Source organism: Macaca mulatta, chromosome 1, assembly GCF_049350105.2.
Source record: "Macaca mulatta isolate MMU2019108-1 chromosome 1, T2T-MMU8v2.0, whole genome shotgun sequence".
Taxonomy (NCBI): domain Eukaryota; kingdom Metazoa; phylum Chordata; class Mammalia; order Primates; family Cercopithecidae; genus Macaca; species Macaca mulatta.
This window is the reverse complement of record NC_133406.1, coordinates 228,522,560-228,536,022: the sequence shown is the minus strand read 5'-3', so window position 1 is coordinate 228,536,022 and position 13,463 is coordinate 228,522,560. Positions and strand designations below refer to the sequence as shown.

Sequence of the window (13,463 nt, the reverse complement as noted above, 5' to 3'; positions counted from 1 at the left end):
AGCGGGGGGCGCAGGTGGGTAACCTCACAGCAGTGCTGTCAGCGAGAGCCGTGAGGGAGGAAGGTGGGGACTGTGGGCCTGAGTGACTCATTCAGGGTGGGGTGCAGGCAGGAAGCCTTCAGGAGGGAGGCTGCTGCCTGAGCAGGGCTCTTAAGGGACACATGGAATTTGTTATAGGAAGCACCAGACTGTTCCAGGCACAGAAGTCAGCTGGGGCAAAGGCCTGGGGGTCAGAAGAATGGCAAATTGCTCCACAGCAGGAAGCCCCAGCTCCTCTGGGTTGTTCCCGCTGAGGGGTTCCAGCTGTTGGCACCAAGGGGTGCAGCCAGGGTAGGCTGGCCAGGCCGGGGTGGGAGACTGCTGGGTTTCTAGGCCTGCTTGTCACTTGCTACAGGCGCAGCCAAGGGCTCAGCAGCCCCTGACTCCGGACGGTCCTGACTCCCAGGCAGTGCTGGGAGGAAGGGGAGGAGGAGGCACACTGAATCCACCTGCCACCTTGGCTGGTAGAAACTTGGCCAGGTCTGCACTGGCCCAGTGGTGCTGGGTGTCCCGGCTGCTGTCTGCTCTGACTGGCTTACTGGCAGCTGAAGTCCAGGATAGGTCCGTGCCCACGTTGTGCTGGTTCGTGAAATATTTTTAGTATCTCCTCTGCTCCTCTATGGTAGGTACTGGAGTCCAGAGAGGTTAAGGCACTTGCCTAAGGCCACACAGCCACTAAGTGGTGGAGTGAGGATTTGAAACCAGTTCTTTCTGACTCCCTGTATCCTTATCTATGGAGAGGCCCCATCACTCGTTCACTAAAGGTTATGGATCTTGATCTTGTACTGGCCACATGACTGCCGCTGGTAATACAGTGGGGAAGGCGCCAGCCCTGGCTCTGACCTCCTAGAACTGCCCTTTGGTCACTTCCAGGTGACGTATCTGTGGGGGCCCCTGAAGGACTTGGGGCGTGTGTGTACACCCTCTGTGCTTGTACAGATGTGTTCACACCCACGTTTGCCTACACGTGACTGTCTCCATTCTGAGCTTGCTCTCAGCCTGGTAGAGGTGGCTAATTAGTGCTTGTCCCTGAAAACCCGGACTGCCAACCTCAATCTTTCAGGAGAGAGGGCAGCACTCAGGGGCTTGCTCCCAGGGGTCCTGGGAAGGCACAGTGGTGACAGTGCCGCAGTTCTGCACTCCTGGAGGGTCACTCAGAGACCTGACGGAGGAGGGCTCTGTGTCTGTCCCTCTGTCCAGGGCTGCAGCTTCTCTGGGTGGCTTTGCTTTTCTCTTTTCTCCCCTCTTTTTTTTTTTGAGGTGGAGTTTCGCTTTGTCAACTAGCCTCAGCCTCCAGAGGAGCTGGGATTACAGGCACGTGCCACCACGCTGGGATAATTTTGTATTTTTAGTAGAGACAGGGTTTTGCCATGTTGACCAGGCTGGTCGCGAACTCCGGACCTCAAGTGATCCGCGTGCTTCGGCCTCACACCCAGCCCCCTCTCTTTTTCCATTCATTACACTGTTCATCTCTTCCTGGAGGCATCCAGCTCAGTGGTTGAGATTGTGAGCTGTGAAGTCAGATGGGACCCAGGTCCAAACCCTTCTCTGTCACCTACTGGGTCTGGGACCTTGGGCAGGTGACCTGCCCTCTCAGGCCTCGGTTTCCTGTTCTATAACATGGCTGCAGTAGGGAAACTGTCTCCGTCTTCACTGGGTGGTTGGGAAGTCTTGTTGAGACCACACACCTGTCTCAGGTAGGGTCTTCTAGAAGCAGAGCTTGAGGCAGGGATCTTTGTGAAAGTGATTTACTAGGGAGGGCTCCCAGGAGAAGCAGGCAGGACAGGGCAGGGGAGGGGGCCTAGCAGGGACATGTTCACCCGCTTCAGCCCGACACCATGGAGGTGGCTCTGGACCATGAATTGTACCAGGGTGGGTCCCGCCTTGAGGCTGTGGGGCATTCATTATCAGCCAACACCCACGGCAGCTGGGGGAGAGGTGCCCTGCTGGCAGCAGGGGTCTGAGTGGGGTACAACAGCACCCACCAACTCGAGCAGTGAAAACGCTTAGAACAGTGCCTGGTACCTAGGCGGTGCTTCAGAAATGGCAACGATTGTCATGGTCATCAACCAACATTCGGCTGATGAGTACCGGCTCTGCGGTGGGTCCCATGTGAGAGATTGAGAGTCTAGAGATGACAAGGCTGCCACCTCTGCTGTCTGCATGACATGAGTGTGTGGGTGTACACAGGTGTGGGCATACATACCTACAGTGGGCGGAAGGACAAGCAAGTAACCATTCCAGAACAATGAGATGACTGTTAAGAGGGGTCATATTCCATGTTTAGAGAGAGCCCGGAGGAGGAGGAGGAGCTTGAATTAACCTCCGGGAGTCAGGAAGGGCTTCTCGGAGGAGGCAGCACGCATCTTGAAAGACCAAGGGATGTTTCCAGTGTGGGAGGGAAGGAGAGGTATCCTCGGTGGAGGGCAGCTTTGTGCTGAGAACCCTGGTTCTCTGTGACCAAGGCCACCATCTTCTGGATATCTGTCCCAGGTAGAGTTAGGGGTCACCCAGCACTGGAGAAGGCCTAAAGGCAGCCCTGCCCTCTGGCCAGCAGACTCCGTGCTTCTGCCTGCAGACAGTAGGATACACCAAGGTGGGGAGGCAGGAGAGGTAAAAGAAAGCACCAGCTCCCCTTCCTGTACCCTGCTCCAGGGGGAGGAACTTCCCCATCCATCATCAGTGCCGCCGGGCAGGGGGAGGGCCAAACATTTGCAGGGTGGAGACCTGGGCATCAGGCATGGCAGAACCCAGGGCGGCCCTGTTGATGGCAGTTTTCCCTTCTTCCTTCCAGGTGGCATTTACACCCTACGCCCCGGAGCCCGGGGGCACATGCCGGCTCAGAGAATACTATGACCAGACAGCTCAGATGTGCTGCAGCAAGTGTCCGCCGGGTAAGGGCAGCCGCGGGGGCTCGGGGCCCATGCCCTGGGGGAGCGTGTGTGTGCAGGGGCTGCGGCGCAGGGGCGTGGCCCTTGATTCTTACTGAACTCCTGGTTCTGTGCACCAGCCCATGCTCCCTGTTGCTTCTGGGCCTGTGAACATGCTGTTCCTTCTTCCTGCCACACTTCCCAACTCCCTTTCCCTGATTAACTCTGACTTGCCCTGTAGACCTCAGCTGAAGATATCCCCTCTTCCAGGAAGCCTGTCTGCCCCACACTGCCCAGCCGGAGGAGGAGGGGGAGGAGGAGCCTAAATTAGCTCCTGGGGGAGTCAGGGAGGGCTGCCTGGAGGAGGCAGCACTCAGCTTGAAAGACAAGTGCTGCCTCCTTTGAGCTCTCACTGGCCCCTGATGTTCCCATGGCAGCTCTTTCCTCGCTGTGTGATTAGAGCCCGATCCCTCTTCTTGCTGCTTCCACTGTGTGCTCCTCCAAGGCAGGGACTGGGGCTTGTTTTCTGCTGAATCCCCAGCACATGGCACAATGCCATGTAGGCACTCAGTGCATATTTGACTGACTCTGTGAATGCTTACCCATTTCACAGATGGTAGACCTGAGGCCCAGCCACAGTTGGTGGAGCCAGGTAGCCTGACTCCCGGTGCCCTCCATCTATTCATTTGTGTCTGTATTTATTCATGTCATGTTTATAAGGTATCTGCTGTGTGTTCTAAGTGCTGCGAATACACAGAGAGCAGGGCAGACAAAATCCTTGCCCTCGTGGAGTCTGCATTTTAATGTGATGCAGACAGACAAATTAGGAGACGTGTGGTCCTGTCTAAGTGCTGTAGAAAGACAAGGTCAGGTAAGCTGGGGGAGACAGAGCAGGACATCCTGTTCTACACAGGGTGGTCTGGGAAGGTCTCTCTGCGGAGGTGACATTTGGGCAGAGGCCTGCAGGAGGTGAGGGAGCAGATCACGCGCGTGTACAGGGAACAGTGTGCCAGGAGGAAGCAACAGCACGTGCGAAGGCTTGAAGTCGGAGCCTGTTTGGTGAGCTGAAGGAATAGTAGGGCCAGCGTGTGTGGCCCAGGATGAGCGAAGGCGAGTACGGTTGGGGAGGAGGAGGAAGGAGTGAGCAGGGACCATGGTAAGGAGTTTAGATTTTATTCTGTCTGGGAGCCAATGGAGGGCTTTGAGCTGTTACCTTGAGATGTAGGTGGGCATATAAGTACCTGTCACCATCCCTAGCCATTTTAAGACACCCCAGGGAAAGTGACTCTCTTCTTTCTTTTATTAACTGGAAGGATCTCTTTAAGAAGTTACTAGAGAGGCCTAGGTGTGTGGATCACCTGAGGCTAGGAATTTAAGACCAGCCTGGCCAACATGGTGAAACCCCGTCTCTACTAAAAATACAAAAAATAGCTGGGCATAGTGGCAGGCGCCAGTAATCTCAGCTACTTGAGAGGCTAAGGCAGGAGAATTGCTTGAACCTGAGAGGCAGAGTGAGCCGAGATTGTGCCACTGCACTCTAGCCTGGGCCACAGAGCGAGATTCTGTCTCAAAAAAAAGTTACTGAGTCAACCTTTTTTTAAAGGTTTCTGTCAGTGTTCCCCGTCCCTGGCATACCTGCTCTCCAGGCCCATGCCCTTGTCCTTGATAGGATACCAAGGACTACATTCTTACTACCTGTTCCCTCTGTCATTCATGCCCCTAGCTGGAGAATGTTAGCCATCTATCAAGAAGGAAGAAACTGGCAGGCTAGTTCTTACTAAAGGGTGATTGACTGATAATAGGTCTCCAGAGGTGGAGGTTCAAGCATCTGGAAAGAGCAGAGAGGAATCTATTTTTGAGCAGAAGGGGTTCAGAAATGGCGTGATAGCTGGTACAATACTAGATGGGAGATGATTCTGAGGAATTGGAACTCCACAGAATAGCCTTCCCGCCTGGGCTTTAGAACTCTAGACTTTGTGGGGACACTGGATGAGCCCAGGGTCCTGGCAGAAGCCCCGCCCGGCTGAGACCTCTGGCCCTTGCTTCCTCAGGTCAACATGCAAAAGTCTTCTGTACCAAGACCTCAGACACCGTGTGTGACTCCTGTGAGGACAGCACATACACCCAGCTCTGGAACTGGGTTCCCGAGTGCTTGAGCTGCGGCTCCCGCTGTAGCTCTGGTGAGTAGGTTCAGAGAAAGGGGGGGTCTTCACACCCCTGCCTCCAACATCCCCCCGCTACGCCAGCCTCTTTGGCTTCCAGCTGTCTGGAGTTACCCCAGGCTGGTTGTTGGAAGTGGCACAGGTGCAACTGTTTACCCTTACCACTGGCGTTTTCCTCCTGTCTCACCAAAGCCTCTTCACAGCCCCACGGGGCAGGCGGTGGGAGAACTGTGCCCACGTGAGGGTTGAGGTGGTGGTGCCTGGGAGAGTGGTGCGCATGCTCGTGCTGCGAGGAGCAGGACTGCTGGAAGGAGCGAAACTGTCGGGAGGAGCGGGACTTCAGGGAGGAGCGGGATTGCGGGGGAGGAGCGGGACTGCGGGGGAGGAGCGGGATTGCGGGGGAGGAGTGGGATTGCAGGACTGCGGGGGAGGAGCGGGACTACGGGGGAGGAGCGGGATTGCAGGACTGCGGGGGAGGAGCGGGACTGCGGGGGAGGAGCGGGACTGCGGGGGAGGAGCGGGACTTCGGGGGAGGAGGGGGACCGCGGGGGAGGAGCGGGACCGCGGGGAGTAGCAGGACTGCAGGTCCTGCTGCGGGACTCTACCCAGTGTTGTGTGTACCCCATGCTGAGGCGGTCCATCAGCCTCCTGGAGATCAGAGCTGTCTGGGAGTGCTGGGCTGGCTGGGAGGGCAGTGTGGGTGTGGCGGAGTCAGGCGTGACCGTGTGCTGCCCTCTCGCTGCTCTAGACCAGGTGGAAACTCAAGCCTGTACTCGGGAACAGAACCGCATCTGCACCTGCAGGCCCGGCTGGTACTGCGCGCTGAGCAAGCAGGAGGGGTGCCGGCTGTGCGCGCAGCTACGCAAGTGCCGCCCGGGCTTCGGCGTGGCCAGACCAGGTATGGGGTGGGGCTCAGGTCCTTGGGGACGCCCTTGGGCCTCTCCTTTGTAGACATCCCTGCAGTGTCACGGGCATCAACCCATTAAGTAGTCCAGCTGGGAACACCGTTAGTGGTGGCCAGGTGCTTGCTACCCATCCATCTGTCCACCTGTCCACCTTTTATTCTTCCTGCCGGCACTCCTTATTAGGCACGTCTTATGTACTGGAACCAGAGGACCCAGAGATGGATCAGACCGAGCCCTAAGCTAGGAAAGTTATGTGATGGTACAAGAAGATGAACTCACATAACTCTACAGCCCAATCGTGTGCATGTGTGTACAGGCATCTGTGTGTGTATGTGTGTGTTTAAGGGATGGAGGTATAGACAGAGGTTCTTGGGCCCCTCAGACTACTCCTAGGGATCTAGTGCCAAGGCCCAGCTGTCCTGCAGAGTGTTTGAGTGGTTGACAAGTTCGGATTGTTCCCTGAAGGGACTGAAACATCTGACGTGGTGTGCAAGCCTTGCGCCCCGGGGACATTCTCCAACACGACTTCATCCACGGATATTTGCAGGCCCCACCAGATGTGAGTAGCTGAGTTCTTTGGTTCTGGGGGAGCAGGGAGGGGCTGTCCATGGGTGACTGTGGGTCCAGGACACAGAGTAGCTCACCAGCCACCACTGTCCAGATTGTTTTATCTGAGGGTGGGTCCCAGGATAAATAGCATGGTGGGCAGGACCTTGCCCTGGAAGGCAGGACTGGGTGGGTGCACGGGGAGGTGGGGGAGGGACAGGATGGGGTGGTCCTCAGAGAGGGCACACGTTGTCCCTCTCCTATCCTGCCTGCTGGGACCCGTGAATGATCCCAAGCACCCCAGCCACTGTGTCCTCTGCTGCCTACTGACCAAGCGTCCTCCTCCTCCAGCTGTCACGTGGTGGCCATCCCTGGGAATGCAAGCATGGATGCAGTCTGCACGTCCACGTCCCCCACCCGGAGCATGGCCCCAGGGGCAGTACACTTACCCCAGCCAGTGTCCACACGATCCCAGCACACGCAGCCAACTCCAGCACCCAGCACCGCTCCTGGCACCTCCTTCCTGCTCCCCGTGGGCCCCAGCCCCCCAGCCGAAGGGAGCACTGGTGACATTGTTCTTCCAGTCGGTAAGTCACAAGAAGGGTCATTCATTCACTCCTTCTGTCTGCCTGTCTTTCTGTCTGTCTTTCTCCCGCTCCCATAGTTTTACTGAGAGCCCACGGTGGGCCGGACCCTGTGCCCGTCCTGGGATACAGGTGGCAGTGGGACTGCTTTCTCCCCACACCTGGTGCTATCAATCAAAAGCCCTAAGTGGGTAGGCCGGATGCAGTGGCTCACGCCTGTAATCCCAGTGCTTCAGGAGGCCAAGGAGGCAGGAGGATTGCTTGAGGCTAAGAGTTCGAGATCAGCCTGGGTAACATAGTGAGACTCCATCTCTATAAACAAATTAAACAATTAGTTGGGTGGGATGGTGCCTGTTGTCCCAGCTACTCAGAAGGCTGAGGCGGGAGGATCACATGAGCCCTGGAATTTGAGGCTGCATTGAGCTATGATCATGCCACTGCACTCCAGCCTGGGCGATGAGTGAGGCCCTATCTCAAAACAAAACGAAATCCCTGGATAGGGGAGAGATGGGGTCAGCAATTCACCTGAATATGCAGATGGTCTCCTTGCTGCTGTTTCTGATGAGCCCATTAGGCTGAGGAGACAGTGGGCTGGGCCAGATCACCTCTGGGGCTTCCATTCTGGGGCTAGAACTGCATCAGGCCAGAGGTCTCAAACTGGTGGCCCTTAGGCTGAATGAGGCCCACAGACGTGATTGCTTTATAATTGGATTTGAGAACCTCCGGCCTAGACTCGCCCCTCACTTGCAATGACCCGAAGCACCTTGGGTCCTTGGCTTGCCTGGCTGGCCCCTGGTACATTTGAGTTTGTTTTCTGTGGCTGTCTGAGCTTCTCTTTTCTTTCTAGGACTGATTGTGGGCGTGACAGCCTTGGGTCTACTAATAATAGGAGTGGTGAACTGTGTCATCATGACCCAGGTGAAAAGTAAGAGTCTATCCTTCCTTCCTTCATCCACTTGTTCAGGAAGCTTTTGTGGGGTGCCTCCTGTGAGTCCAGCACCGGGCACAGCCTTAGGGGTCAGAAAGAACTGGATATGGGGGTCCTTGTTCTGTAGGAGCTTAGGACCTGGGGCGGAAGGCACCTCTGCTAACTTAATTACTAAAAGGCAAGAGGTGATCAGGGTTTTCCAAAGGGTAGGAGTTCAGGATTCCTATCCAGGAAGCCTGGGGGATTCGGGATTCCTATCCAGGAAACCTGGGGGATTCAGGCTTCCTGCAGCAGCTGGTCTCTGAGGTGGGTAAGATCTTGATGGGCGGAGTCTGTGCAGGGAAGGACGCGCATCCTCAGTGGAGGCGTGGATGGCACAGATGGGGGACTGGAGAATGGTTGGGGTGGTGGCAGGTAGAGTTGGGTGGGGCTTCTGTGGACCTTGTCTGGTAGGCAGTTGCTCCCTGCAGGCTGGGCCTCTCTGCTGTTTCTATTGGGCCCCACACTGCCCTCCTACTTAGGACGGATGTGCCCGAGGAAGTCACTCTCCCTCACTTGTCCCCTCTCTTCTTTATAGAGAAGCCCTTGTGCCTGCAGAGAGAAACCAAGGTGGTGAGTGTCTCCACTGCCCTCTCCCCCTCTTCCCTGGGTCTCCTTCCTGGCGGGCTGGGCTGTCACAGAGGAAGCAGTGAATTCTGTCGTCGTCTGTCCAGTGTCAGGAGGTGTGCAGAGCTCTGGGAGGTGGAGGAAAGGCCGGGGAGTCAGGCAACCCTCCATGGGCTAACAGAGGCTGTGAGTGTGAAATGCCCCGGCAGAGAGCAGAGGCCTTTGTGGCGTTCATGGCAGGCACGTGGTCGTGGACCCACAGTGCAACCTTGGGCAGATGTGAAATTTCTCTATGGCTACTTCCTTACCATGAAATGGGGGTTGTGTCTGCTCGATCCAGCTTGCAGGGTGGTGCCATTCGGTCAGCTGACAATGCTGTTTCTCATTACCTCCATTGTGTTTACAGAGCACTTTCTCAGAGAGCAGTGGTTTTCTTTTTCTTTTTTTTTTTGAGGCGGAGTCTTGCTGTGTCACTCAGGCAGGAGTGCAGTGGCGAGATCTCCACTCACTGCAAGCTCCGCCTCCTGGGCTCACGCCATTCTCCTGTCTCAGCCTCCCAAGTAGCTGAGACTACAGGCTCCCGCCACCACGCCCAGCTAATTTTTTTGTATTTTTAGCACAGACGGGGTTTCACCATGTTCACCAGGATGGTCTCGATCTCCTGACCTCGTGATCCGCCCACCTCGGCCTCCAAAGTGCTGGGATTACAGGCGTGAGCCACCGCACCCGGCCCTAGAGAGCAGTGGTTTTCAGACTGAATTCTGGGGTAGCCCGGTGTCCCACAGAGGGCCCTTGGGCGTGGGGGAAGTGGTCATCTCTCAGGTTTGAGGTAGAGGTTGTGGGGCTGGGCCCTGGGTCCTCCCAAAGCAACTCACCTTTGATCTGTTTTATAAAGTAGGGCCTGTGAAGGCTTTCTGTTAGAGACAGACCAACAGTGTCATATCATAGTATTTCATTCATTCTCTATCAGGAAGACGTTTGGCTGCAAGTAACCCCAAACCTACAGGTGACTTTAGAAAAAAGGGCTTTATTTTTCTTGCATTGTAAGAAGTCAAAGGGTTGGTGTCTGCTGGAATGGCCTGTACTGTCCCCTTGCATGGTGCCAGCAGGACCCCAGGCTCTGTCATCTTTAGTGTGTTGACTTTTGTTCTCTTGTTTGTGGCCTCATGTCATAAGATGGTGATCATTACTTCATATGTCACCTCTAAGTTTGAGGTAGGAAGAAGGGGCAGGTGGCCAGGCCAGCCATGGCACCCTTATCAGTAAATCAGACACCTTCCCAGAAGCCCTGGGTAGACTTCTTTCATCTCACTGACCAGACTGTGTCACATGACCACCCATAGCTGCAAGGGAAGCTGGGGAAGAGGGTGCTTTGCTTTTCCAGTCTCTATGGAGGAGGAGGACAAGGGACGGGGGTCGGAAGTGGGTATGGGGTGAGCCAGAACATGGGTCTGTCACAGCCTTGCACCTGGTAGGCAGGGCAGGTTTTTTACCCAATTTAACAGATGAGAAAACAGAGTCCGATGAGTTTTCTCGACCTCAGGGGCAGGTAGAGAAACAGTTTCTCAACCTCATGGATATTTGAGACAACATCTTACTTAAGGGAGGCCAAGGTGGGAGGATTGCTTGAGTCCAGGAGTTCAAGACCAGCCTGGGAAACACAGTGAGACCCTATCCCTAAACAACATAAAATAAAATAAATATTTTTAAAAAAGATCTTGGCTGGGCATGGTGACTCATGCCTGTAATCCCAGCACTTTGGAAGGCCGAGGTGGATGGATCACTTGAGGTCAGGAGTTCAAGACCAGTCTGGCCACCATGGTAAAACTCCATCTCTACTAAAAACACAAAAATCAGTCGGGCGTGGTGGTGTGTCCCTGTAGTCTCAGCTACTTGGGAGGCTGAGGCAGGAGAGTCCCTTAAACCTGGGAGGCGAAGGTTGCAATGAGCTGAGATCATGCCATTGCCCTCAAGCCTGGGCAATAGAGCAAGACTCTAACTCAAAAAAAATTAAATTAAATTAAAATAAATGAAATATCTTATTTGTGGGGGCTGTCCCGTGCTACTCAGCAGCATCTTTGGCCTTTATTTACTTACATGCCAGCCACATTCCCACTCCGGTGGTGACAACCGAAAGTTCTCCAGACATTGCCAAGTGTCCCCTGGGGGGCAAAATCACCCCCAGTGGAGAACTATTGCTCGAGGGAACAGCTCAGCCCTGGGGCGCCCAATGCCTGAAGTTTATACCAGGTGTTCGGAATCAGATAGACTGATTTCATCCCCTGATTTTGGTGACAAGAAAAGAGATGCAGGGAGGAAAACTGAGTTACTCAAGGTCACACTGCAATGTGTCGTCTCTGGACTCCCATCTCAGTGCTCTTTGCCCTGCCCTACAGTATTTCAGTGGGGAGGAAACTTTCTCATTCCCCGGCGAGTGAGTTTCACTGCTCCCTTTCTCCAGCTTCAATTCAGTGACACTGACGGTTGCCACCTGGTGGCATGTGTAGAGCAGGAGCAGGTGTCTCCCCCAAGCTCTTCCATAGCAGCCCAACTGTCGCCTTCCCTTTCCTCACCAAGCGTTTCCCAATTCTCTGTGCCCTGAAGATGTCCTGGGTGTGGCCCAGCAGCCTCTGCTTCCCTTTTCCTTTCCTTTTCTTTTCGTTTCGTTTCTCTTCTCTTCTCTCTTTTCTTTTCTTTCTTTCCTTTTCTTTCTTTCTTTTCTTTTTTTTTTCCAGCTATGTCACCCAGGCTGGAGTGCAGTGGCACCCTCTTGGCTCACTGCAGCCTCTGCCTCCTGGGTTCGAGTGGTCATCCCACCTCAGCCTCCTGAGTAGCTGGGACTATGGGTGTGCGCCACCACGCCTGGCTAATTTTTATATTTTTAGTAGAGACAGGGTTTTGCCATGTTGGCCAGGCTGGTCTTGAACTCCTGGAATCAAGTGATCTGTGCACTTCGGTCTCCCAAAGTGCTGGGCTGATAGGTGTGAGCCACTGCGCTCCGCCCCTTTCCTTTCACTGTTGCTTTCAGTGTTCACTGAATGTGAGTGACTCAAGTATTTGTTGAGTACCCCAGTGGTGTGTCTAGCAGGGAAAAAAAACCCCAAACCCTGATTTGTGGTGTTTGCTAATTTCTGTGGTATAAACACTCCCACTGTAGCCAGTTTCAAACTCCCAAGACCTTCCTGAATATGGAGTTGGAAGAAATCTGCACAGGCCTGAGCTTGTCCCAGCACAGCCCTGGCTGAGCCCTGCCAGGCTCTTTGTGACTGAGTCCCCACACATCCCTGTGGGGCAGGGAGCATCATCAGCCCCATTTTACAGAGGAGGAAACTGAGACTCAGGGAGGTTCCATTTCTCCTGTAGGATTAGATCATTAGGTGAGTGGCATAGCCCAGGTTTCAATCAGGTTTATGGCCGTGTCCCACGCTACTCCTCAACCAGCAGCTACTCCTGCTGAGAGGCCAGTGGAGAGTCCTCTTGAGCTGGGCTGCTGGGCTTAGAGTGTAGACTCAGCACCCACCTGCTCCTCCTACCACAGAAAGAACGCCCAGGGCATGGGAGACGTTGTCGTCCCTTTGTTTAGGAAACACCAACTTGTGGCCGGGCGCGGTGGCTCACGCCTGTAATCCCAGCACTTTGGGAGGCCGAGGCGGGCGGATCACGAGGTCGGGAGATCGAGACCATCCTGGCTGACGTGGTGAAACCCCGTTCCTACTAAAAATACAAAACGTTAGCCAGACATGGTGGCAGGCGTCTGTAGTCCCAGCTACTCGGGAGGCTGAGGCAGGAGAAGGGCGTGAACCTGGGAGGTGGAGCTTGCAGTGAGCCGAGATCGCGCCCCTGCACTCCAGCCTGGACAACAGAGCGAGACTCCATCTCAAAAATAAAACAAAGCAAAACAAAACACCAACATGTGAGCTTACCCACAATCACCCCCACGGACACACACTCATGCACGGGCCCGCATCTGATAACAGGCACGAACATTTATCAGGTGTTGAATGGATGCCAGGCACTGTGCCCAGCGTTCTTTATTCTCACAGCCACGCTGCCACATGCAGGCAGTGTGATTCTTGCCCCCCATTATATGGCCCAGGAATCGTGGGCCCAGAGAAGTTAGTAACTTTCCCAGTGTGGCATAGCTAATGAGATCAGCCTGGAACGCGAACCTAGGAGTGTCTCTCCTCGCCGCCCCAGCACACACACTCACTACCTCACTCACAGATATGCACACGTCCCCAACATAGACACACGTGTGCATGCTTCACACCCTCATGCCTGTAGATACAGGTGTGTGAGCCTTGTGAACACACAAACAGACGGACCCAGCAGGAACCTGGAGGACCTGGCCTATGGCTCTGCTGGGTCTCTGCTTCTGCCCAGCGGGGCTGGGCCAGGAGGGGCTGGGAGCTGAGGGTGCTGGCTGACTGGCTGGCTGGTTGGGATCCTCTGTGTGTGTGTGTGTGTGTGTGTGTGTGTGTGTGTGTGTGTGTGTGTGTGTTTGAGACAGATTCTCGCTCTGTTGCCCAGGCTGGAGTGCAGTGGCGTAACTGTGGCTCACTGCAAGCTCCGCCTCCCGGGCTCACACCATTCTCCTGCCTCAGACTCCCGAGTAGCTGGGACTACAGGCACCCACCACCTCGCCCGGCTAATTTTTTGTATTTTTAGTAGAAACGGGGTTTCACTGTGGTAGCCAGGATGGTCTCGATCTCCTGACCTCGTGATTTGCCTGCCTCAGCCTCCCAGAGTGCTGGGATTACAGGCGTGAGCCACCGCGCCCGGCCCCGGGATCCTGTGTTTTGAATGAGGCTCCTCAGTACTCG

General features: G+C 55.1%; 1 protein-coding gene across 11 annotated transcripts in view; it reads left to right on the top strand.

Annotated features, from left to right (window-relative positions):
- Window positions 1-13,463, top strand: part of TNFRSF1B (TNF receptor superfamily member 1B) — a 48,562-nt gene that overhangs the window by 19,891 nt on the left and 15,208 nt on the right. For 4 of the 11 annotated variants that reach the window (XR_013414614.1, XM_077994369.1, XM_015152343.3 and 1 more), the window contains 7 exon segments: window positions 2,834-2,933; window positions 4,961-5,089; window positions 5,820-5,969; window positions 6,442-6,535; window positions 6,874-7,109; window positions 7,954-8,031; window positions 8,612-8,646. Coding sequence is in view for 8 of the 11 variants with exons in the window: in XM_077994369.1 (XP_077850495.1) it covers window positions 2,834-2,933; window positions 4,961-5,089; window positions 5,820-5,969; window positions 6,442-6,535; window positions 6,874-7,109; window positions 7,954-8,031; window positions 8,612-8,646 (822 nt within the window). In the remaining 3 variants the exon portion in view is untranslated. 11 annotated transcript variants of the gene reach the window in all.